This window comes from Aquila chrysaetos, chromosome 15 (genome assembly GCF_900496995.4).
Source record: "Aquila chrysaetos chrysaetos chromosome 15, bAquChr1.4, whole genome shotgun sequence".
NCBI classification, from domain to species: Eukaryota; Metazoa; Chordata; class Aves; order Accipitriformes; family Accipitridae; genus Aquila; species Aquila chrysaetos.
In genome coordinates, this window is record NC_044018.1 from 3708301 (window position 1) to 3735069 (window position 26769).

General features: G+C 47.4%; 1 protein-coding gene across 1 annotated transcript in view; it reads left to right on the plus strand.

Annotated features, from left to right (window-relative positions):
• Positions 1–531: 531 nt before the first annotated feature.
• The window catches only part of BLK (BLK proto-oncogene, Src family tyrosine kinase), a 35336-nt gene continuing 9098 nt past the window's right edge, over positions 532–26769 (plus strand). Inside the window, exons 1-8 of the mRNA XM_030037946.1 lie at positions 532–691; positions 8471–8573; positions 10643–10691; positions 16414–16507; positions 17529–17627; positions 18856–18962; positions 25588–25734; positions 26234–26386. Of these exons, the coding sequence (XP_029893806.1) occupies positions 612–691; positions 8471–8573; positions 10643–10691; positions 16414–16507; positions 17529–17627; positions 18856–18962; positions 25588–25734; positions 26234–26386 (832 nt within the window). The 5' untranslated portion in view covers positions 532–611. The remainder of the gene's footprint in view (positions 692–8470; positions 8574–10642; positions 10692–16413; positions 16508–17528; positions 17628–18855; positions 18963–25587; positions 25735–26233; positions 26387–26769) is intronic.

Below are 26769 nucleotides of genomic sequence, written 5' to 3' on the forward strand. Positions count from 1 at the left end.
ATGAGAAAGTCACTTCCTCAGAGTCACCCACAAGTCCCTGTCCAGCTCTTCACTCGTTACACCATGCTGCTACAGTTGAGTAGGTTCATAGAGGGTTGGGGCTCACTGGAACACGATGCATTTCGTCTGAAAAAAGGTCTTTTTTAATCACAGAAGGGAACTATCATTGCAAAGCCAGTTTGTTCAGCTGTTTCCTAAAATTTGGTGGTTTGCATAGTGGAAACACAATCCATTCACAGTCATTGTAGCTGTTTTTAATGACAGCTGGTAATAGCCTGTGGGTTTTGCTGGGTTTTGTGTCTAGATTCTCTTTGGGTTTCTTGCCTTCCTCACTGCTATTTTCATTGGCCAGGTTGTCTGGGAAGTGCAGCTCCCACCCCCTCCTGGATGATCATTTTTATATTCAAAATAGAGCAAGGAATCCTTGGGGGGGAGAAAAGAGTCAGTTCTGACACAAAGACCTGATTAAAAAAAGAAAGCCCATTAAAAGCATTTGCAAAATCAGGCTGCTCCTGTAATCTGGGGGTGTAACATTCAAAGCGGTCGGTCTCATGGACGTGGTGGGAGCCAGAGGTCTCTAACAGAGAAATTCTGCAAGGGTCCTCAGCCCCATGGAGCATCTGTCATGGGTGGGACCAGTGGTTCGTCCGTCCTCGGATCGTGTCTCCAGGAGCAGCTGCGTAGGAAGCAGGCAAGTAGGGAACTTCCCACCCCCATCCACATTCCCCTGAGGGTGGGGAGGAGCCCAGCAGGTTTTTCTCTGTCCTCTTCTTCTCTCCCATCCCTCCTTCACGTGATGCCCCCCTTGCCCTGTTTCCCTTCCCCAAGATCCGTGGGGTAGAGAGATGACGGGGTCACTACCCAACGGCTGCTAAGATCCAGCCCCGAGGGATGGTTTGCAGGGATGCTGTTCCCTTGGTTTACTGCAAAAGGAGAGGAGGACAAATCAGTGCCAGGTGTGCGCAACCTGGTACTCCCATCCTTCCCTGTCCCCCCAGGGTCTGGCAGGGAAGAGAGGATATATGTGCGGGGAGGCTGGCTGGAGCTGGACACAGCTGTGACGAGTAGGGGAAGTGCTCTGGCATCCAGTAGTTATTTCTGACATGCGGCTGGAGGTGTTCAGGTGGGGAATTGGAGATATACATCTTTCCCTACAGCCCTTTGCCTCATCTGAGGATGGTGGGAGGGAGCATCGTTCCCTCTGAGACCCGACCCGAGGAGGAGGCGTCTGACGGCATCGAGTGCCTGAGCACCAGCCTGCCACCAGCTTCATTGCTCCCCTCGGGACATTGCTAATGGGTCCTACAAAATGCTGTCCTCTTGCTAGGAAAAGGCAGCCTCTGGGATGCAGGGCCTCCAGGAAGAGCCTTTTCCAGGGCAGAAATATGGGCGGCCACACATAGAGGTGTGGAGGAACACCCCATCCATCTCCTTACGTTCCCAGGGCTGTGAGGGCCAGAATGTCCCCACATCCCTACAGATCACCGTGATGTGCCCTCAAAGTGCTGTGAAACAGAGCATCAGGGGTTCTGGCCAAGCAAGCGTGGCCTGTGCGCAATTCCATAAGACTTAAATGTCAGATAGGGGTGGCCTGCAGAGAGGATTTCTCCCTGCTGTGCTCCAACTTACATGTAGCCCACAAGTCTGGCCCATACCCGCATTGGGCAGCAGGTAGATTTGAGTTGAAATCTGGGTTGAAATTCCAGCCACTGCGGAAATTGCCATTGAGCAATGCAGTTTTGTGATGAAAACCTCTCGCACCTGAAGAACCCCAGAGATGCTCCAGGTACCCAAGGAGATGTGCCTGCTTCTCCTGGCCCCATCCTCCTCCTTCCCCCCGCCGGTGCCTCCCACCTCCCTGTGCTGCAGGACCTCAGGTCCTGCAGAGCCATCCCCAGCAGACGTCCCACCTGGCTGCTGCAAGGCCTGGGGTGAGCTCATGAGGAAAGCATGTTTAAGGGAGGTGGGATAAGCAGTCTGCCCTCCTGGTTTTCCCCCCTCTGGGACCTCAAATCCTGGCTCTGCTTCCTGGCCCGCAGCTCAGCCGAGCATCTGCCAGGTTCCAGCAGGGCGCAATGCTCAATGTAAGCAGCCATTTTTCCTCCAGACAGATGTTTTGATTAGCAAATGACCATTCTGGCAAAAGGTGGCAGTTTTCTACTTCTGGAGAGAGCAAGAAGCTTTTATTATCTTTTTTTTTTTTTTTTTTCCCCCTTGTCAAAAAACTTTTTACATCTGCTTAAACTCAGGGTGCTGGAAATCTGTGTGCTCCCACTCCCCAGCCTCACACAGAGCCTTCTCCCATGGGGTGTCCCAGCTCTCCAGAAAGGCCTGAAACAGCCGGATTTTCTTCTTGGTTCTTTTGCTTGGGCCACCTGCAAAGCATGGCCTAAGCAAGCCTGTAGATTCAGGGCAGACTTAAGTTGCAATAGAAATGGCAAGCTGGCTAGGATTGCAGCAAAAGACCCCAAAATAAGCCAACGGGCTCCAATCTCATTTCTGCAATGTGTTCCCCTCACCGAGGGGTAAATTGCAGGAGCACAGAGCTCCTGGATTTGTCCTCTGGCTGCCCTGGGCTGGCAAGGGACAGACATTGCCAAGACCAGTTTGGCCACACTGGCTGTGCTCGAGACTGGAACCTGCAGTAGCACACCACCAACATTAGCACCTCACCAGCGTTAGCTGGAGAGCCTGGCTGCTCCTGGGGGTTGCCCTTCATGCTCCCTCAAAAACCTTTCACACGGGTCAAAGTGTTTGAAAGAGGCCTCAATGCGAGCACAAGTACAACTTGGTGTATCTATCCAACAAGGACGAGGACTGGATGGGATCTGAACATTGCCAGTAGGGTATTCCCAGTTCTCCAGCAAGGATGCAACACACAAGCCAGACAACTGCTTCGCTCCCCAGCAAAACCCATGATGCTTCTTGCTCCAGGCTCTCCAGCTCTTCACGGGGACTTTCTGCATTGCTGTAATTCCTCCTTACACAGCCTGGTCCTGCTGAGCAGCAGTTTCTGGCTAAGAAAATCCCCCTGATGTTAGCTGGAGACCCAGCACTGTGTGTATCATCACAGGAGGTCTCGCTGCCCTCCCACTTGCAGGGAGGGGTCTTCAGCAAGACTTTGGCTACTAAGTCCTAGAGGACGGTGGCCATAGCCTCCACCTTCTGCCTCTGAGAAAGACCTTCTACATGGTCAGTGCTCTTTATAGCACAGCATACTTTTTTGTACCTCTCTTCTAACCACCTCCTAGCAACAAAGCCACTAATAATTAAAAAAAAAAAAGATAAAAAGAACTTGACCAAAACCCAGCAAAAGTAGAAAACAGTCATAGTAGTAAACACTTCAGTAGCAAATCTTCATTCAAGTAGCTGATCTCACCAAGATCTTCAGTAATTCTCTACTTTTGTGTCTTGCAAAGCAATCTCAGGGTGTCAGGTCGGGAAATGCAATGAAAAGCTATTTTATTGAGGGAAAGGAAAGCTTCTGGAGAATTTAATGCATCTGGGATGTGCCTAGAACTGGTGGAATTTTTTTTTTTTTTTCTGCTGAACTTTTTTTGTCCTCACTGATGCAAAAATGCAAATCTGGAATAACTAAATTATTGTATCCAAAGTGAGTTGATTTCATCAATTCTTTATGGTAGGGGGAGGACTTGCAAAGAGAAATTCAGCATTTAAAACCCTTCATAATTGGACATATCTGCATTTTCAAAGTATTTTTTGTAGGGGTTTTAATGCAATTTCCTTTTAAAATGTGTTTTCTTAAAAAAGACATTCTGAAGTTTTAAAATGAGGGGAAATATCTAGTCTTAGTGAACTATGAAAAACACCTTGTTGGACCCACCTTAGAATCTGAATGGAAAGGGTGGTAATTTTGTGATTTCACTGGGCTTGGGGGCTTTTTGGAGCTGCCCTCACAGTGAAACACTGTTGGCTTGCTTAGGTCTTAACCTATTTTTCCATGGCACAGTTTCATGGGGGTGAGGTAAATGATGAGCCGAGACTTCTGCTTTTCTGCTAGATTCTGTCTTGGTTTTTTCCCCGCACCCGCCCATGCAATCCCAAGGCTGTTCGTCTGTGTCATCCGCATCCCTGTTGCAGAAGACATTGCTGCACTCACATCAGAAACAACTTTTGAGCTCTCTTGCTCTGGTAGCAGAAACCAGGCAACCGCAGTAGATGGTGTGCCCATGGTGCAGGGCTGCTTACCGTAAAGATGAGATGGGCAATAAGCCCACGCTTGCAGTGCCTGGCTTAGCCCAGGTACCTCCATTCTACCTTCTGATCTGCTGCAACAAAAGGAGTAAGTGCATCCAGCAGGTCCAATTCGACACTGTCCTGTTTGCTTTAGCAACCCCGAGCACTCAAACCAGGCCAAATACTGGTGCAAGGCAGGTCTCCAAACCCTGTGGTTAGCAAAGGCTTGTGTCCATCTCTACTGGACCTTGGTCCCTCTGGAGTTCCAGGTTCAGCTTGATGGGTTGCGCCTGTAGGGTATGTTCTCCAGTCCTCTTTGAAGATGGGGGAACGATAGGACATTTAGTCACATCCTTTCCTCTCCACCATAAAGATGTCATCCAAATGTCAGCAAAACATTGCTAAAGCAGGGTCTTGATGTGGGATCTTCAGAAGACCTCCCCTTGGCCCACTGGTGCTGGAACATCTGTACCTTCATCCAGCTCTCGCTAGCCAAAATATCGCCTCAACTGCCCCGTGAAGGTTACTAAAATTACCTTCTGTTGTCCTACGACATGGGGCACACAGCATGTTTCAGACGTCCTATGCAAGCATCCAGTCTGCCTGTGACCTGCACGTCTGTCCCACACAAGTTCAGAGCTGGATGCTACACAGAGCTCACCATCCTCGTGTCTCCTGACTTCTTCAGCAAAGGCTTGCTTGACTCTCACAGGAAGACTTCTGCGTCAAATAAGTTTTTACTCAAAACTTATCAGCAGCTAAGCTGGGCTATTTTTTGCTAAAACTTTTCAAGCGTATGGAAAAATTTTGTGTTGTCTTAAAATTTTTTTTGTTCAGTTTAGGTTTCTGGTTGCTTTGAAAAGAACTTGTTTTATAAATCTTCTTTTTCTGAACTTGAGTAAAGTTGAGGAAACAAGTCTCCCCGCTCTCAGTTATTAAAAATAAACAAACATTTTTCGATGTGAAAAACTGGAAATTCACAAAAGGAAATTTTCATGCTTTTCTGAGTTACTGTTTTCTCCCCAGTGCTCTTCTACTGGGAAAAAAACAAAACAACAACATAAAAGGACTGGGAGAACTATCCGTTACTTTTCTCAAAATATTTTTGTGAAGCTAATTTTAAAAAAACATTAATCAGAAGCAGAAACACTGGGGAACAATGTACATTCAACTCAGCCACCTTTTTTTTTTTTGAAAAAAAACCCAAAAAAACAAAACCCAACTTTTTAAAAAATGAAAACTCCACCAGCTGTGGGCTGTGAGCTCACCAGCAGCTCTCCATATCTGACAACATTTTTCTGCGGTGCTATTTTGGGATTTTGTATAGCACCTGCTGGCATGAAGGATGGTCACGTTGGCTGCCAAAGGCTGCAGAGGCGACCTGGAGAGTGCCAAGGGTGGATTTCATAGGGACTGTGAATATCTAGAGCAATGCTAACATCTTGCGTGTGTGGGCGGCAACGAGTGACCTTTGTGGGAGACTTTTCACCGGTTCCATTTCCCACCCGTGCTGGGACATGCTGTTCACTTCTCTGTGCCGCTTTGCACGGATGTGTCTGACACATGCGTGCGGGGAGAAAGCTCAATTTGTGCAAACATGCAGAGAAGTGTTTCCAGTCTCAGCGTGGTGCAGAGGGGGTTGCAATGCCCCCACGGACACTGGAGCATCGTGGGGAGATGCACAGGTTAAAGCATGGTCGCTGCTCCCCATAAACCCTGTCAGAGGAGTTGGGATGGCCACAAGCCCCTGATGGGACTTGCTGAGGTGGATGTTCCTCCATGCCCTCTCCCACTCTGCCCCACCAGTGCAGTGCCATCACTGAGGGCAACTTGAAACCTCAAAACATGCATCCATCATCCTGGAGATAGCCTGTCAATCCTCTCGTAAGATCATCCCGGTGACATGACTGGCGGTTGAAGCATTTTGCTGACTCATGCTATATTTCACGTCCCCTAACTCTGTTGAAAAGACAGCAATTGCTACGTCTGTACCTCTCATTCAGGGGCAGACCCTATCAAAGCCCATGAGATGCTCCAGTGATGTAGTAACAAGGACCATAGATAGATGTCCAATGCATAGGTAGATTCTGTGTTTTTCATGGTTGGTAATGAGTGGTACCTAAAACTTGTCATCATCCAGCCTTGACTGAAAACGATACCTTCCAGTTCTCTGGGCAAAAAGGGAACTCCAGCTACTCTCACTTACTGTCCTGGCAAATAGCACCATTCAGAATCAGAAGTTCTGGCACACAGTTATCTAATTTGCAAGTTGAAGAGTGGGTAAAGCTCACTTAGTAAATTATGTGCCATTGCATAACAACCGGATCTTCTAAGTGAAGCAAACCCTGGTTACAACCTGAGGGGAGGCTGCCAAGTTAAAATTAACTTGCTGCAGGAAATGCTGTAGCTGATTCAGTAGGCAAAACTTCTCCTCCAGCTGTGTTGTCGGTGCCCAGAGCAGTGCTGAGACCTGGGTACAGATGGATGGGCCATCTGTAAACTTGGGTCAAAGAAAACTCAGAGAAGTTTGGATCCTGAAAACCTTTTGACTGGGGGCGGGAAATGTGTATTGGTGATCCTGAAATATTTCACTAATTCCTTCCGTTTTGCTCACTTTATCAGTGAAAATAAAGATGAGGCAGAAGGGAGAAGATATTTAAAAAAAATATAACACCTTAAAGTATTGGGATGGCTCTGTTAGAAACCTCATTTCAGAGTCCCAGTTTTTTGAATATTAGGTACATGCTAGAAAGCAAAAGAAGTTGCTTTTGCTAGAATTTTTTTTTCTCGCGAGTATGGTTTTCTGGAAGCTTTTTTGAACACATATGTTGGAGTCTGACTATCGTGACACAGTGCCAGACTGACATTTGGGGGGACTGACTAACCACATTGGTCTCTGGACCTCCAGTCCCCGATCCTCCACGTTCATTGCAGACCTTGAGGTAGTTTGGCAAGAATAGGAGCCAACGTGTCTTTGCTCAGCTACAAGTATTTGGGCTTTGGGTTTGTCCTGCTTAAACCATGACAGGGTTGTTTCGTGTTTGGACATGTAGCCCACACCTTTCAATGCCTTTTTTTCAAAGCAAAGGGGCTGGGGCAGACTTTGGCACTGGGTGGTGTAGATACCTTAGATATTTGTGGCAACAGCACTTCTGTAATGCTGCCTTCAACCGCTCCCTACTTTTTCAGGGGGCTGAGCAGGCTGAGTTTGCTATGGTCTGGCTATCTTGGCTACCCAGACCCAGTATTATGCTAGAATTATTGACCAGAGCTGAAATTATATTTCTGAGCTTCAAGTTAAACAAGCCCTCCAGCACAAGTGTGGAAACTCTAGTGTGGACCAGAGGAAAGTCCATGGAAAGGATTTGATTCATTTGCATCTAGTGATCCTTGAGGTGTCCAGGAGGTCTGAGACACACACATGGGGTTGGGAAACATAATCCACAATGTATGGGAGACCCACACCTTGTAAGAACCCAGGACACATCAAAAGCTACTAGGGCATTGCACATGGACAACTGAGTCAAGCCCTAGGCTCACACTTTACAGGCAGGATGGATGCAAGCTACACCATAGTTGACTCCCTAAGCTTCTTGCAGTCCTCCAAAGCGTTGCATGAAGTCCCATGCCTTCGTGGACAAGCTGAGCATGTGTCCGTCCTGCTTAAGCACGAGGAACGGTGGGACTGGTACCATGCAGATAGCTACCACATCTGTGTACTGCTTTTGCTGCGTGGGAGGGACGTGACCTACAGAAAGCGCTGTGTGGTATGAGTACGTCTCGTTCTTGGTCCGGGGACTATGTGACCCTCTTGAAGCCCTGGTACCCCTGAACAGCTCAGCACAGGGATATTCCCCAGGATCTCTGGCACCTCCTCTTTGACCCTCCAGCAGTGCATGAATGTGGCATCACCTGGCTCTGGAGCAAGTCTGCTTAATGCCAGCTGGGATCTCTGCATTGGAGAGACTCCAAAGCAGTCATTTGTGCCCATTTTTTTGTCTGGTGACTTATAGTGTCTGTCTGAGCCTCATCTACAAAGTGTGAAACACCAGAGTTGTGTGGGAACAGAAACTATGGGGTTCACAAGGTCCAGGGTAGTAGGAGGACTGTAGACGGGATGATTTGAGACTCTTCTCTCCATTGTCCCATTGCCCTGTATTCTCATCTTCTCCAACTTGTCCTTCATGAATGAGAAGATTGTTTTATCCCTCAATGCCTGCCCCTTTCCCCAGGAGCAGTCTCATTAAAAAGTAATTTCTGGTCTTCCTTCTAGGATGGGGTTGCTCGGGAGCAAAAATCAGCTGACATCCAATGAGAAACACACTTCTGGAAGCAACCCAAAAACCAAGAGTAAAACTCCTCCCGCCCCACCCAAGGTAAGCCTGCACGTTTGCGTCCTGTCGGGATCCTCCACAGCTCAGTTAGTGTCTGGAGTGATGCAGGCAATACTTGTGTGTGCCAGCAGGAACTTGAGTACTTCTATTTCCTAAAATTTGGTCACCAATTGGGAAATGTTGTTCAAAGGGCAGAAAACAAATGTTTATGCCTGGCTTCCCCCCATGAGCTTCTTAATACGGGGTGAACTGTTCCATCAACGCTTCCTGGCTCTGTGTTTTTTCTCTGTCAAAAAGGATGCCGTTTTCTCTCTGGGGATATGTTATGGCTGTGAATTGTCGGAGTGGGCTAGGGATAGTGGTGCTCTGAAAGGCTATGTTGTGTTGAGCCTGGCACAATTATTTGCGTGGGCTGGACTGGAGAGCAGGGCAGGAGACAGGGAGAGAAGGTGCAGAGGCCACTGCGCTCTGTGCCCTGCATGGCTTGGACACAAGTCCTCCGAGCTGATCCCCATATCTTTTAGACAGGCTGCTGCCCTCAGCAGTCTGCAACCCGAGCTGGTGTTGCTGACTTGCAAACACCAAAAAGATGGGTCAGATTCAGACTAAGATTCAAAGCTGCAAACCGCAATGGAAACTTTGCCATCAGGGAGGACAACGGGTTCACTAAAGAGGGTCTACGGCTAATCTGTGTTGGGGTGGGCTGAGAAGCAGGAATGCTGAGCATCTGCTGCTCCCTTTGAATTTATACGGCCTCTGCTTGCATGGACATGGATCAGTAAGACACTGGGTCAGGATTTAGGACACCTCAAATGACAAACGCCTTGCTTAAACTTTGGAAATCACTTTTATCTATCTATCTGTTGCTGTAGAGAGGACATGAAGTTGTTTTCTCTTTTCTTGCCCTTGTCAGCACTGCATCCAGCAGCCAGCACAAGAGAAACTCTAGGTGAAACTGTCATGTAAAAAACCATCTCGGGTCTTGAGCTCTGAGAGAGGGGAGGAATTGCCTATCATTGCTTTTGATGACAGGTGGAGATGTTTTTCACTCCTTTAGTTTCATTTCTGAGTTCTCCCATGGTTATGAAGTCTGTTTTTCATGATAGCAGATGTCAGATTGACCAAGAAGATGTTCTTTTCCTAAATTTCCTTCTCTCCAGCTCCCCAGTTGGATGGGGTTAAACCATGACAGAAGTCCGCATTTCTTTCACTTAAATTAGAAAGAGCAGTGGGTGAGCAGCTCTCCCACCCCACAGTGCTGCTAAGTAGGAGTCAAAGGGTGGCACAGACAGAAAACGCTAGATGTTTTTAATTCAGCGTCTGTAGTTCACTCCTTTTGAGCGTGTATAAAAATAACTGGCAGTGGTCAAACACCCACTAGAGTCACTAGGTACTGTACCTTGGACTGATCACAGGACTGGTGTCTGAAGTTGGGTAGAGGCCAACAGAGCCCACCGGGCCATTTCTGCAATATTAAACTCTCAGCCCACAGAACAAGGTGTTTGCATCCCAGCTGCTCATTAGGAGTGGTCTATGGCCAATTGGCCACTCTCAGGGTCTGGGCCAAACCAAACTAGGGACCATGTCAACGTTTTAAAAGTGTGCCTAGATGTGTTGCAGTACCTTGCTGCTGTTTAATTTGCTAATATAGTTACTGCCTCCATTTTTTTAACGTATCCCTGAGCAAAGGGTATTCCATGAGCCTTGGAACAATTATGGCAAAGAGTATCCTCAGTTTTCTGCTTCAAATAATATTGCAATTGTAATTTCTCAATGGGACCATTCATGTCTCATCCCCCATTGATCTGAAATCTGGCATCAGAGAACAAGAGTTAGATAGACCAGGGTTTAAATGTGGGTAGCAGATTTATGCTTTTATTCAGAGGGGAGCCAAGGATTATTCAAGCTGACAGTTAAGACAGCTATGAACACATCACGGCAAAATGTGCTAAAGCCATCACGACACATATGGAGCCAGATGCAGGGGCTGTTGACTGACTACAGTGGGCTCCGGATCAGACTCCCACTCATCTATGAAGCCGAGGGCAGGTCTTTCTGCAAACATAGCAAAATAATAAATGTCTTATTTTTTCTTTCTATTTCTATCAAAGGGCAGACAATTTATCAACATCTCTCATCTAAACCAAGCCTCTGTACAAGGTAAGATTCTTAGCTCATTTGCTGTTTTCTTTGTCTTCCCATGAGGTTTTGCAAGGTGGTGGTCCCCCAACAGCAGGTCTTGAGAACAAGCCGTCACGTCACAGGTGTGCGGTTTCTGCGTCTTTAGCATTGCCAGGCAGGGAGTTTATCAGTGTGTTCTGGAAGATTCGGTTTACGTCACTAACTGTTCGTAGCTGCCAGTTTCCCCTGCTCATGAAAGAAATTAAGAGGGAAAAGCAGTCCTTCTTCATTGGTTGAGCAAAGTGAGATCTCAGACATCAACTGCATGAGATTTCTCTGTCTGCTGCCCTGTCTGCAGCGTGACAACTTGTGTATACTCTATCCAGTTAGCTGAAAATTTCAGAGGAAATAGCAGGCATCCGAGAGCCCAGAGACATTACAAAGAGAATGAGAAGAAAGAAAAGAGTATAAAATAAGGAAACACAGAGCCCCTGCTTGGAGACTGTTGGCTTCATCCACCTCTGCAACTACCTGCGGGTCACAGATGGTGTTTGGTAGGTGATTGCGTTTTAGCAGGAAGCCCTCTGCTACCTCTGCCCAGCCTCCGACTGCAACTTGTACATATTTCTGCCAAAGAAGTTTTGCAGATTAAGAACAGAGAGAGAGACAGAGAGCATTAGAAGGGGGCAAAAAATAGAGGCAGCTTGGAAGAAAGCAGTTAGCAACACACAGAAGTTCCTCACGTGGGTGAAAGTGTAGGATTAGGGGAGACAGGGCATGAGGAACGAAAAAAGTGGAATGACAAATAAATAGGATGGGTTGAATGGCAGACCTAGGTCTTGCAGTCTTATGGGTGATGATGGAGGGTTTCTGCCATGCGGCAAACAGAGGGAATCCTGCGACATCAAAATGTTCTTCAAAACTGACATTTGTTATGGAGACCCAATTTGTGGGAGGTGTAGCTCTTCAACCATGTGAATCGGGGTGTATTTCTGTGGAAGTACTATTTTTCCAGAAACCATGCTTTATTTTGCAAAATTGCTTTCATGGCACATTTCCAAGTGGCCATGCTCTCCTACCTCCACAACTGAGCAGACATTGGCAGTTTTTCATGGAGTTTTTATCAACCTTCTCACTCTGGTAAGAAGCACAACAGAAGTTATCTTCAGGGAGGCGGCTTTTACTTCTGCTTCATGCCAGAAGGCAGAAGTGGAAAGAGGCTAAAAAATTCATTAAGTACCATGTTAGCCATTTTCAGCTCTCAAAACTATTTTGGTTTGTTAGGTTCATTTCCAGTTTTGGAGGAATATTCACACTGACAGTCTGGGGAACTTCTTATTTTTCTCTACCAGTGCCTGAGTTTCCAGAAATGATGCTATGTCTGACTCTGTCCTGTGTGGTAAAATGGACTGATAGGAACCATACAAGATATTTGAGATATCTGAGATATTCTCAAGAAAGCACAAAATCCAGGCAATTTGATCATATAAAAAAGTCAAAGTGCTGAATTGCATCCTGTGGGAGCACTTCAAATTCAGTCAGGCAAAATTATTGACTATGGAAGCGTGGCATGTAATATAAAATCAAGACTTCTTTTCCTTTGGATTTTTTTTTTGCATTTTTTTGCATTCCTTGCATTTTGATTTTTTTTTTCTGATCTCAGTGTTGTGCAACTTGTTTCACAGTTTCAAGCTTTCACACCACTGTCTCAGAAAGTATTTATTTATTTATTGTTAACAAAAACCTAATTCCTCCTGTCATTATTTATCTTAATGGAAGTAACACTAAGGCAGGCAAGGAGTGCATAACTGGATTCAACTGCAGTGTTGGCAGCATTGTCAATCCAGTTTTCATTTGGGGTGGGTTCTTCCATCGTGTGAGTCTCTCATTCATTTTAACATGGCTCCCTAAGCACTCAAGATGTCTTTAAGGTCAGTTCTAGATCTCTCTGGAATCAAAATTTACCTTTAATTCTGCACCTGTAAAGCCTCCAGCACAGCAAAGTCCTGGTCCACGATGGTGGTCCCCAAACACAACAGTTCCATTACTATAGCTGCTGCTATTCTCTTGCATTGGATAGATAAGACATAACAGAAAGGTAGAATAACCCCTGCCCTTGCCCTGCCAGCTGCTCACAGCTGGATTTAAGTACTACTGATAGAGAGAGCTGGTCATTTTGGGTGCTTGTCTTCAGGCATTATAATAACCTACGACTGCACAAAGAATTGGTCTCGCTGCAAGGTCGGTTCTTCTGATTGAGGAACTGCAACTGCTTCCACCTCTTCTTTTGCTTTTGTTTAACCATAATATGAATAGGGCTTATTTTCAGGGGGTGGGACCTTAGTGTGCTCTGGAAATTGAAGTCTTTTGAGGCATCTCAAGATTAGCATCGAAGCTCTTAGTCGTTTTTATTGCTTTTCCTTTAATATGTATTTGAGTTTGAACGGAATGCTGTCAGAAACGTGATTTTGAGCTTAATTGGGAAAAGAAGGGTTTGTTTCTACTGAAAAAGCTGACTTTTCAATGACAGATTAAAACTTCTCATCAAAAATGGGCATTGCCAATCAAAAGCAAGAGGGGGAAGGAAGGTGAGAGGGAATTGCCCAAAATGTTCAGATTTCCTAATAAAAATGTTATGAGTTTAGATCTGATATGATTTTATGAGGAAAGCAGAAATTATCTGCAAAAACATTCACCATGTCAAAACACATGGCAGAAAGGTGTTTGACAGAAAGCACTCTTGCAGTGCAAGCCCAGATGTCCCAGGAGACATCTCCCATGCTGTCATCACACCTGGGCTTGCTGACCACCTGCGAGATGGTCATCTGCATCTACAGATGTATCCTGCATCTCCACCAGCAGGATCTAACGGTGTTCCTCTTGGTGATAGCAGCAGTGAGGCCAGTGTGCCACCAGCAGCTGTGTGTTTTGGAGGCATCCTTTTCTAGCACATGTTTACCTTCGTGAACCAGCCCGTGCTGCGCTGAAACGGAAAGCTGGACCCATTTTCAGCAGCAGTAACTCATAGCTCAGTGCACCCAGCCAGCCAACACATGTGTTGTGAGTTGTCATTTACCCCACGACCACCCTAGCATGGCTCTAAACCAATTGATGGTCCTCTGGGGGACCCTGGCACCATCTTGGCCTGGCTCCACAGCCGTGAGATGGTTGCAAAGACCTTCCATTCATGATGGAGCGGCGGTGGGAAGACTGGTTGAATCATTTCTATTAAGCCATCAAACTGGCACTCAGCCTATGCAAACCGAGCTGGTATCTAACTTTCCTGACAGCAGCTCTGAGCCAAGATGTATTTGGCTCACAATCAAAGTCTCCGGGCTGCTAGCATTATCTGTAAAGCAGTCACTCCTAGCAGCCCCGACGGCTTCTCTGCTGTAGAGTCACTCATGACCTAACTTGATCAAATAGGCCAAGAAAGTATTATCGACGCTGTTTCTCAGTGGGTTGACAGACTCAGAGACAGGAAGAGTCACTTTCATCATGAGACGGCAAGTCTGGCTGGCTTGAGCAGAGAGAGCTTTTCTTCTGGCTCGCTTAAGTGTGCAGTGTTTCTCAACACGTATTTTGAGAAGGGGATAAGAGGCGTTTGTAATATTTTTTCAGCATATAAAACCTTTTTGTCCTTGCTATATTTGCTCCTTTTCTTTCTCCCTCTCTCCTTTTTGTTTTAGGTTTTGTTTATTTGTACTTATGTCAGTTGCTTCAAGATCAAAACTACATTTTTCATTTTATTTTCTGGAATACACAGCCACTCTGTGCTTGAAGATGTTTACACATTAGCTTGTATTTTTAAAGCAAAAGTGTGACTACTGCATTATGTTATTTTCAAGGGGAGCAGGACTGTGCATGTGGATGAGCACATTCATTGCGGACATCTTGCAGAAGGCATGTGCCCAGAAACCTTTCATGTCAGATAATCTGGGTGATAACAACTTTCTCGAGGAGACAACAAGAGTTTGGGTGCATTGCTAATGCCAAACACTTTGAGATCCCTCAAGGGAAAGCCCCCAACTGTGCAAACTATTTTAAGACTTCAAAGCATTCTCCCTTGTGACTGATCATCCTTTCCCCCCTATGTAAAAGAGAGTGAGGCTCTGCTGAAACCTCTCATGGATCTTTAAGTTCCTCCTCACAAGCCTGAAGAGAACTGCTCAGGGCTTCGGTTTACAAAGCTACATTTCTTCCCATGCTGACCCCTTCTCCTCCCTCCTCTCCAATAAATCGCCAGCAGAGCAGCAGCCAGGCCTTGCACAGACACAAACCCCAAGTTGCCCCAGAGACATGTTATCTTGTGATGACAAAGGGCCAGTCTGGCTCTCTTGCTGGTGGCATTATTTGAAAAGGTCACACAAAGACTGCGGCTTGACAGTCTGTTTTGAAAAATGCTAATAATAGACCGTCCATCGCTCTCGGTGCATTAATTAGGATGTGTACAAGCTAAAACCTTTCTGCAGCAAATGTTCTACTTTCTTTTTCTTTTTCTTTTTCTTTTTCTTTTTTTTTTTTTTTTTTTCTTTTCTTTTTTTTTCTTTTTTTTTTTCTTTTTTTTTTCTTTTTCTTTTTTTTCCTTTTCCTTTTCTTTTTCTTTTTTCTTCCTCATTATTGTGTTTTAGTTTGATTTTTGTGTTCATGTGCATGTGCTGATCCTCTTTATAAAGTTTGATCTGCCCCAAAATAGCTGTTCATTTCTGCTTCAGTAGTTGCGAGCCTGCAGAGCACATGTGAACGGTTGCACAACCTCTCCGAGAGCAGCACTGGTACAACCCAGGCATGCAGAGGTAGCGATTCAGCTCCAGCCCACAGAGATCTGCCCCGGGGTGGGTTAGCAGCCTCGCAGCACACCTACCAGGCAGCAGCTTTGCCACGCACAGCACGGCTCGCATGCACCGGAGAGTGAAAGTTCATTTTGCCGTGCCAAAATTTAGGCTCGACCAACATGGCTGGAGTAAAAGCAATGTGGTAGGGAAGGGAATGGAGATGCAGACTTGCTCCCTCTGCCCAGGTGGGTTACAAGTGAAATGGGAGACAGAGAGCACCGGTTTTGTGGTCTGGAGCATCTAAGATGCGTCAGGGCCAGGGAGAGGGAAGGGGATCCTGGAGCATTCACCACCCCTGTGGGAACTGCAGCTCAGCGGAGCTGCGAGGCACTATAGAGGTGCTGGGCTGAAAGCAGCAGCGTGACTTAAACGTGGTGGCACGTCTGCAAGGAATAGTGTGTAAAAGGGATGACAAGATACAAGCTGAGTCGAGAGCATCTGGAGGGAGAGTTAAATCCTAGCAACGGGCTCAAATAACGGAAACTGAGACAACTTTATACCTTTTTCAATCAAGAAAGCCTCATCTTTTTGAGTCAAATCCCACCCTGGGAAATGTTGCTACAGCAATTTTCATTTACCGCTGTGTAAGACTCAGGCCAAACACTGGCAGGTTATTTATGACCCTTTTTGTTCCACACAAACCCTTTTTTCTGGTTGACACGCTGGGTTTTGTAGATGGGGGGCCTGGAGTGTTTTAAAAACACATACACAGGAAACACTTTGGTGAATCAGTGTTAGTCCCTGAGCAGAGGTCATGGTTGGCAGGAAAACTGGGTTGGTGGAAAATTTGGGTTTTGAGGGATGAGGGGGTGACAGCCCCTGTCTGCAGGGGGGGACGGGGTGAAATGCCCCACCGTACACCCAGGTGTGCATCACTCCCCCATCAGGGAACCAGCTGGATTCAATGGTGCTTCTTCTTCTTTCAGATAACTTGGTTGTGATTGCACTGTACGATTTTCCTGCCGCAAGTGACCGCGATCTGCAGCTGGTCAAGGGGGAGAAACTCCAAGTTCTCTCCAAGTAAGTGACCTGCAGCCAGAGGGAGGGTCAAAGATGAGCATGGTGAGGCTGGGAAAGGGGGGACCTTGGAGTCAGACACCAATTTGCAGCTCACCAGAGCTGAGCCTGTGTCTTAGCTTTGCTCCAGAGTGTGGTCCAGAGTGGACCCCTCTTCTCTCTGCAAGGTGGGGAAGGTGACACTTCCATGGGTTACAGGTACTTTGGGGTTGGGTAGTGTCCCTCCCTGGCTACTACTGGGACCTTCTTCACTGCCGATGTGCGTGGGCGCAGGAGTAGCATAAATAACAACAATAACCTAGCGCCTGTTTCCTATTTTGTGCTGATCATGCTTTTGCAAAGGATGTGGGTTGGGCGTAGTCAGAGGAAAGGACAGAATTGAGCCAGAGAGGTGCGTGGTTTCATTTCACCTTCTTCTCAAACTCACGAGAGAAAAGTCCGTAACAGGGCAGAGGTGGCCTTGGGTCCCCATGTCATTTGGCCTTATAAGTCTGCTCCACCCTTGACCTCTCTATGAGGTGGCCTCCAGAGGTGACTTTCCTCCCCCAGATGCCATGGGCTGGGACCCATGGCGCAGGGGAGACTGCCTGGGTGGGGATGGCTTTTGGTCATGCCTGGGTGGCTGAGTCAGTGGTGGGAGAGCAAAGCAGTGTCTGGCAGACAAAGGAAGGAGCAGAAAGGAGGAGCTCCAATGTCCCTATGCAAAGGGCAAAATAAACCCACGGTGACCCCGATTTCTGTCCTCTCACTTGGGGCGCGAAGCAGAGGTTTTGGTCTGTGGTCACTCTGCGCTTCCTCTGCATTCACGGAAAGAGATTGTCACCTGCAGAAGTCCCTGAAAGACCAACAGCCTGCAGCCTGGTGGTGGTACTAGGAAATTGAGAGGGACCTGTAGAGTTGATTAAGGAGTGCTGATCTATTTGCAGTGCTCAAAAAACCCCAGAAACCATGCCGTACCTGCAGCTTTAGTTTGTCGTGAAACCTCCTCTGAGCACTCACGCTTTCTCTTCTGCTTGCTTTGCAGCGAGGGTGACTGGTGGCTGGCAAAATCCCTCAGCAGCGGGAGGAAAGGCTACATCCCCAGTAACTTCGTTGCACAAGTAGACAGTTTGGAAGAGGAAAAGTAAGTGTGTAGGCTTATGAATGGTGAACGCTGATGCAGTGCCCTGTCTCTCGACAAGCTACGGGGACAGCTTTACTTGCCAGCAGGAAGATGTCACTGCTGGGCTGGATGGCAAGAGGTTTTTCATCATCCCCAGCAATGCCGCCCAGAAGTTCAGAATTTTTAAGCAGCGTGTGGGTGCAGAGCAGGGAGGATGAGGTTGCTACAGGGAAAGTGGGCAAAGACTCCCGTCCCATTGATTGCACCCACCGTGGAAGACAAGGATTTTGGGGGAAAGAACATAAAGGTTATGGTAAATTAGCAGTGCCAGGGACCATCTTCTGGGCCCGCTGGGCCAGTCCACCCACACGCATAGTGTTAAACTTCCTCAGCCTCCAAGACAGTGTCCATGTGCAAACTGGGACTGGGGATCACTTGGGAAGGGTGCACTGATCCAGGTCTCGGATGTGCCAGGGACCACGCCAACAATTTAACAGGGCAGACGACTGAGTGCCAGTGCCCAGACCCACAGCCTGGTGCTGTTTATTTCATTAGCCCAGCTGCAGTCTTCATGTTTGGCTCCCTGCAAAGAAGATGGTAAGAAAGACTGGAGCCAAAAGGGTTTATTATGCCTATAATACAAGCAGCAGAAGAAATTGTTTCCATGATTTATTCTCCTCTATGGCATTCAGCTATAAATGATCAGCCCTGCTTGCAATCTCCTCTTGGAGGGACACAACCATCATTGAATCCAGCAAATATTTAACAGCGCACAGAAATATGGTTGAGACATAAATGCTCTTTGTATCCGAAAGGTACATTTAAACGGCTATGGGCACTCTACGCTCAGCCTCCAGCCCACGTATCTGCTTCATACACAGCCTGCCTGGGTACTGCTCAGGGCTCACTCGCTTGCCAGGTGAGCCATGGGTCCCTGCGTGCCTCAGAGGCTGTGCTCTGGCTGAGCTTGCACTTCTCGTGTACGGAGTACTGCACATACCATCTACTCTCCGCTCTGGCTGAATTGCTAAGCTGTGAAACAAGCCCAAAGTGACTGAAATCTGGTGTTAATCTACTGAAAACAGTCTATTACTGCCACTTTCCAGCAGATAAAAAACTATTTGCTGATAAAAATAACCCTCGGTTTCAGAGTGTAATGGTAAAAAAAAAAATGAACTAACTGGAAAGAATTTTATTTTTTTAGAGCTTTTCCTTTTCAACCAACGATTTTGCCTTTTCTGTCTCCCAGGTGGTATTTTAAAACTCTGAGCAGAAAAGATGCTGAACGGCTGCTGTTGTCTTCTGGTAACAAAGTCGGCTCTTTCCTTGTCCGAGAGAGTGAAACCAGCAAAGGTGAGATACACAGAACAAGGGTAACTCCTCGTTATTGCCACGGCTTGGAAAACCCTTCAGACCTGAGCTGCAAAGTTCAGCTGTGTCAGTGTTTCTTGGACCTGGCTGGGCAAAATAGCGCTTGCTAGGCTCAGCAGGGCTGTAGAAGTGAGCTGGCAATTTGGAGGGCAAAGATTTGCTCATGGTGCTACTCGTATGTGTAGTTCAGGCTGTGGTAAGGGTGACTCTTGTCACTATAGTTCGTGGCAGAGATGCAGGAACACAGATAAGCAGAAAAGTCTTTCCAAAACAACGTGTAGGGGTTTTCTTTTCCTTTTCTCCCTGGGGAAATGTTACTTTGTTGACAAATGGAGACATTTCTACTCACTCTTGAAGAAACATATCTCCTGCTCACAGCAGAAACTCGCAGAATTTTGGAAAAAATCTTTTGGTGGAACATTTTCCCAGAGGAAACATGTTTTTCCTGATAGTCTGTAGCAGGGGGAATTGATGCAAACCAGGACTTCTGGAAGGAGATTGATGAGCAGGAAAGGTTGACTGCATCCATTTTCCTTCCCTATGAACATGTCTGGCTTTTGAAGACATGATCCAATGAGGATGGAAAGGGCACAGCATTGTGGTCACTTCTCTCAGGCAGTATTATAGTTATTAACTATAATACTTAACCATGTAATTGCAACTTCTTTGTTTTGTGCTGTTAATTTGACAGTCTGGAAGTTAGCTTAGATTGTCCCATGGGAATGTCATGTTGTTTCTTTACTACTTTTCTCTCCTTGCATCCTCTGGATCAGCAGGTGTGTTTACGGCATGGAGGAAATTATGCTTACAGTGGTCCCATGGTTCTGCTCTGAATCAGCTCCTTACAGTAGTTCAGGAAAGTACTTTAGTCTTGCTGTGCTTTGGTTTCTTTCCTGTGAAATGGATGTAGGAGTCTTTCCTTGCCACATGGGAAAAGGTGGTTTGTGTCTTCCTAATAGATCACTAGAGACTTGGAACATCCATCCATGGGACCTTCTTTTCCTTGACTTGCTTCCCAAATGCTTCTACAAGGCCCTGGCCAAACAGTAAGAGTGGGAACAGATAGACTGATCCTCCATTTTACAACTAATTCTTGCCTACTGTAGCTTCTTCTCCCTTTCTTGTCTCTGTTTTCCCCCATTCACATGGGAGGTCTCCAAGGCAGCATCTGTCCCTTCCTCTGTGGCTACATCATTACCAGCAAATTAAATAGTGCCAGAGCCTGGATGTGGCAGCTGGGTCATCCACACAGTCTCTGCACAGGTTTTACCCTGGCATCAAGCAGGCGCCATTCCCAATAGTTAATTTGAGTGCAGTCACCCGGTTTCGGAAGCTGAGAGAGTTTCGTGGTGTGGATGTGACCCCAGGACGAGGAAGCAGGTTCTGGCATGGTGTAGTTTACTCACAGATGTAGTGAGTACTCAGACTGAGCCCTGGCTGAGTTGCAGACCTGACCATTTCAGCCACCTCCACCAGCAGGATTTGACAAATAGAGTAAAACTGGAGCACCGGACTTGAACTGGTGTGATATCTAGTATGCTAAGTGGGGCAACAAGATGCTCATCTTCCTGTAGCACTCTCCCTCAGCCATCAGGCAGGGGTGCTGTGTCAGCATTATAGCACCCTACTTTGACTTTCCCCCCTGCCCCGTGCCTGGGCTCACCTCCACATGCCCCTGCTGAGCTGATGCCAAGTAGGAGGGCTGCTTTCCATGAGGTTTTGCAGTTTTCAGAATTTTTAGGGAACATTCAGGTCAGGAAACATTGCAGAGACTTATTTCTAAGCATTTCGCTTTACAAGTCTCTTGTTCTGCTTGTATATTGGTTTCCCTGCTACCTTTGTGGCACCTTTGAGATGATCAGGCTTGGACTAGTCACTACATGTTGCTCTTCCATTTATCCCCTTCCCACTCTCTCCTTTTTTTTGGTGGGATATTTCGGTAGCTGGCATGACTGTGCATTGCACCCAGGAAGGGTCAGGAGCAACACACGTGCTGTGCAGACACTCGTGCGTTGTACCTGAAGGACTGGGAAGGAGTGAGGCCCTCTGTCCACGCATGATCCTAGTCTTTGTGGCATCTCCAGATGGCACACATGGATGGGATCAGACCTTTCCCTACAATTGTCCCTTACTTCTGCTAGCCATGAGCTGCAAACACAGGGTGAAACAATTCCCTGCAATTCTCTGGAGGGTGGGTGGGTCTAGGTCACACAGGGCTTGGACAGAGGTGGCGGAGTCCTGAGATTCAAGTAGAAATAACCAGGCTAGACCAAATCTTTAATGCTCTGTCTCTGCTGTCTAGAAGCAAACTTAGCTGGAGGCGTGTGATATTCTGCATTAGCAGATGTGGCGTGTTCCACTCCATGAAAGTCCCATTTAGTCCCAAATGGTGAGAGATCAGCTTCTGCGCTGAAATGTGAGTCTCACCTGTGCCTTTTCTGATATTTAGTTTTCTGTCTTAAAATATGGCTGCTATTCCTTCAAGCACCTCATCGTCTGAATCATCCTAAGCGATCAGCTTCTACCTGAATATCCTTAGACTACCTGAATGGCCATGGTGACATCATTTGATCTGTCTTAACCACAGCTTCCTCCTCTCTAAAGAGAAAGGGAAAAGAGAAATCCCCGCATCTCCAAATGTGCCGCCAAGCTGAATTTGCTAATTTAAAGGACCCTGTGAACCATCATGAGATGTCCAGAGCAATGTCATGGAATTAATCCTGCCCTTCGAACCCCACAGGTTCTTCCTGTTTTCCTCCTCCATGTCATGTATTTTCATTCACTTTGTACATCACCAGCAACATTTGACCTTTAGGGCCAAGCAATGAGTCAAGCTAAGGATAGTAGCCCCCGTAGCTGCATGCACCGGAGGGTGGTTATCTCATTTTGGGTTGTCTCAGCCACAGTGGGACACATTCTACACCCCGCCTAAGAGCAGCACCGATTCACAGCTCATCCTAAGCAGAGTCTCATCTCACTCATGGTTAAAGACACAGAAACTCTGCAAACCTGGGGGCTTCGCTTTCAGCCAACATTGTGGAAAGGCCGTGAAAGGCAGATTCAACATCCCAGGAAGACGGGTCCTTGTCAAGACAGTGTGGGAAGCAGTCCAGCAGTACAATCATCGGCGGAGAGCTAGCCTTGCTGAGGCTGCTGGAAATAAACAAATCTTCCCCGAAGTAATAATCATTCTGAAACCTGCAGGAACTCAGTCGCACAGCTGTGCCGAGTCACGAACTCCTGGCTCGCAGCAAGACTGCTGCGTCTGTGCTCCCGGCAGGAGGGACCTCGCAGAGCTCAGCCGCCTTATCCAGCTGAGCTCCCGGGTTTCCCATCGGGAAGGAGTTAAGAGCCTGATGAGACCTGTAGGAACAGGAGATGCCACATGTGATGGGACTCAGCCTGAGATGCAGGCACCAAAATGTAGATATCACACGTGGCAGTTGCCTGAGCTCCCACTGCAGCCAATGGGGCTTGATTCGGTTGCCAAAACCTGGATGGCCTAAACTCACCCCCAGGTGCTCCACCAGAAGGTATGGTTTTGCACCATACCTGCCAAGCCCATGTAGATGTCCCAGAGCATCTCAAGTGGTACCAGACACCCATGTTTAGGTGACTGAAACAGCCCCAAGTATGATGTGAAGTTGAATCCCACCCTTTATGTCTTCTGTTGCTCTTTCCCATACAAAACTTGCCACCCTTCGAACAGAAAGGACCTGAGAGCCCTTGTAGGATGGTTTGGGGATCCCAGACACAGAACAGGAGGGTCTGACACCCCGAGCTGCCCAGGGCAAGATTTGGTTGTGCTCACATTGGCCTGAACTGGTGTCAAGTGCAGGTGTGGACCTTTGTGTGTCAGCCCAGCTCTGCCGGGATGTGATGCAGGACTGTAGGACAGGTGAATGTCCCTTGTGGCTGAGGAGCAAGAACTCCTTTCAGCCATCCTGGCTATCACTGGGGGAGATTAGGAGTCCTGCCATCTGTCTGGCTCCACTTAACATTTTTCATTTGCTGCTGTCACTGAGAGAAGAGAGAATTGAAGCTTTTCAGCCCTAGTGCTTTGCCTTTACGCTGCAGCTCCCAAGGGAAGAGTAACCAGCCACGGCGGATGACAGGGAAAGCTCTACAACACTCACTCCAGCAAACTAAAATCTGACTTGGGGTGAAATACCATCATTAGCTCTAATGGCAGCATAAGTATTAAGAAGGGTAGCAGGCAGCTGATAGATTGGCCTGGAGGTTGCCCGGAGCCCCTGTCGCCACTGCATGCTGAGCATCACGGGTTTGAAAGATGCAGGGGGGTTTAAAGGGTCAGCGGGGTCTGGAGAGGAGGTCCTGCAGGAGAGCAGGCATTTTGGGTGCAACCACACTAACAAACAGGTCAGGTCTCCTCCTCTCTGCTGACTTTCGGCCCCCAGGAACCCGCTTGCACACATGGTAGTCGTTAATTCCTGCGCTCCCTTCTGCAACACTGTCTGTCGTCAGTACAGCTGGGTTCACATCACGTTTGGCTCTTTCCTTTAGCAGGCCTTGCGTTGTAAAAATCCCACACGTACCCTAAGCCATGTTCCAGGCGTGCAAAGCACCCTCCTGGACTTGTGCTGTATGAGCCCAACCCTGATGGGCTGCAGCCTGGCCTGTACATTATTTCCACCACTTTGAAATTAAAACAACATCATCATCCTCAACAACAACAACAACAATATTATCATTATCATTATCATTATCATTATTATCATTATTATTCACAACTTAGGGCCACATAGGTACCACAGAGGGGCCAGAGGAGGTCTGGGGCCAAGTGCTAGGGAGTGTAAATGTGGCTGATCAACTCTAGCAGGACTTGTGCTGAGCACCGTGGACACAAGCCCTAGCAACACCTCTCTGCACCCACCACAAACCAAAGATCACTCCTTGGGAAAGTCACCCTTAGCTGTGTGGTGGCCTTTGGTCACTGAGACATGGACGGCAAAAATGAGCCATTCCTTTCCTTTCCCTTAAGTTTTTTGTTGCCCCATTCAAGATGCTTCAGGGCTGTTTCCTAGATGTTCAGCTGCAGGATTGCAACAGCCAAAAGGGCTTCTCAGTCTGTCTTCTGCCTGACACTCATGGTGAAGGAAAGGGTATCAGAAGAGCATTGTCTGTTGAGAAGGAGCCCACCATGTTCACACTGTGTCCTTCCAATCTTGAGGTTTGCTGGCTCTGCATTTAAACCAGCAGGTCTTCTATGAACATTATGCCACTGTATCTCATAGTCTAGTCTCTGCAGAAAGGGACTCCCCCCTAAAACTACTGCTAGCACTCAGAAAAATTTTAGACTCTCCCAAATTCTGCTTGTAAAGATTTATAATCACTGCAACAGAGCAAATATCCACAGAGGTGGTTTTCTTCTGTTACTTTTTAAAAACGCAAATGGTTTCCAGCCACAGTGTAGGGAACTGCTGGTGCTGCGATGGAGAAACACCAGCCGGTGAGCGTTATGTTAGTAAACTTTCCCCTCGCATGCAGAATTAGGGTTTCAGAGTCACTGCGGAAGGCCCCACTTCTGCTTATGATCCTGCATGACAGATACATACTTTTAAACACATTTAGCCTTGCCTTTTCAAACATTAAAAAAGGCAGCCTATCAACCCGGGTGACGTATTAGACTTTTAACAGCCCAGCAGGCTTGTAACAACTTACTCCGGAAATATGATCCAGACAAAGGGAAAAAAAACATTTCTAAGCTGTATTGAAATCTACACTGACATAGGCTGGAAGTTGCTGCTCTGTAGCAACATCTAGTGATGGGTTTTTGCTCAAAAAAACAACCCTATGGTTTAGATTATAAACTCCTTATAAGGAGAGAATAGCAGGTTGGAGTGGTAGATCATTGAGTAACACCCTTGAGGTCAAAAGGCACGTGAATCTAGATGTGAATCTCTAGATATGGTTTAGCCACAGTCACAAGTTTGTGGCTGAACAAGGCAATTCTCCTGAATCCCCCTTCTATCCCTCCTTCTGTACCTCCCAGCTGAACCACTGACCTTGGCACAAGGGTTATAGGGAATAACAGGGACACGGGGACCTTGGATAATGCTGAGAAGGGATAGGTATCTCTTGACCTTATCTATCCCACTAATGGAAATTCTGGTTGTGCTGGCAGGGTGGTTGAGCTCCTTTTCAGTCCTGTGTTTCTACAGACTGGTGAGACTGCAGTCACTTGTTTCATCCAGATGAGATGATGGGGTAGACAGAGCTCAGATGGGAGTTATGGAGCTGTAGCAAGACCATCGTGACCCAAGGAGCGTCTGATTGCTCTGGCTGGAGATGTGTTATTGATTGCCATATTGCTTCCTTGGGGCTGTTGGCCATGACACAGGCAGGTCTTACTCAACAAAGCCTCGACAGGCCCAGTTGAGCTCTGATGAACCTTTATCCTCTCCACTTGCTTTGGAGAGAGGGAAGTTTGTAGCTTTGCAGCCTGGTGGGACTTGCCCTGAGAAGGCATCAGCAAGGGCTGGGAGAGGTGTCTGCAGCTGTAGGCAGCCGAGGAAAGAGGAGGTAGCTGGTCCCTGAGTGGGGTGCTGCTTGTCCTCACGGTTCCTTCTTCTGCTCATTCTCCAGGTGCCTATTTCCTTGTCCGTGAGAGACAGCAACTCTGCTCATGGGGACATCATCAAACACTACAGGATCCGCTCCTTAGACGGCGGGGGGTATTACATCTCCCCCAGGATGACTTTCTCCAGCCTGCCAGAGCTAATCCATCATTACAGCCGTAAGTTGTTTGCCTTCCCGAATGGGTTTGTCTCCTAGCAGAAGGTGGGCGTGTGGACAGAGGAAGGACAGGTTTACTAGCCACCACCACCACTCCATCCACTCTCGTGAGCCGGGTGTGCTCCTACAAACAGAACTTGGGCATCCATGTCCTGTTTTTCATCCTGGGGCATTGCGAGGGTGAGCTCTGCCCACAGCCCTATAACCAGGGAGTGTCTCCCATCAGGAAAGGAAAGAGATGAATGCTGAAGGGATATGCCGGAGGGATGCTTGGGAAGCAGGCTTTGGACTAGCTGGGCAGGAGAATTTTCTCCTCTATGGCTCCCTTTGAGCTTTTTTCTTTCATTGAGTCCATTCTGGGTGCCTTGATCTCTGTGGCTGAAACATTTGTGTGGTTGTGGAGGTTTCCCATGGGTTGACTTTTTCCCGGCATGTGTAGATGGAGGAGGAGGTTAGCTCTGCCATCCCATTGAACTGTCCTGTGCTTCATCCTCATACAGAGAAAGGGGATGGCCTGTGCCAGCGACTCACAGCTCCCTGCATAACCCTGGTTCCCCAGAGACCCTGGGCACAGGACGAATGGGAGATCCCACGGGAGTCTCTGAAGCTCGTGAAGAAACTTGGCAGTGGGCAGTTTGGGGAAGTATGGATGGGTAAGTATAATTCCCACCATTCCAGGAAAGAAATACATAAACAGAGGAGACAGAAAGTCCTCTTTCCCTAAGACAAGACTAGTCTGGGCAAGGGGATCCTAAAGTATGAATACATATTTATGGGTACACACACAGCAGTAGATGCCATATTCCTGGGAAGGAGCAGACAAGTTGTGTTTGCACAGATCAGTGGCTGAGCATGAGTTTCACAGGCTAGATACACGCGATGGGTGTCGAAGTAACTGTATACTCACCTTCTGAGACATGCTCTCATTCTTCCTGGGAATCCTGGGCATGGTTGTAGGACACTAAGTTACACACAGCAGGGTACCCGGGTGACACTATCCCACTTTTTCTGCTTCCCTGCTCCACTTTATAACCCA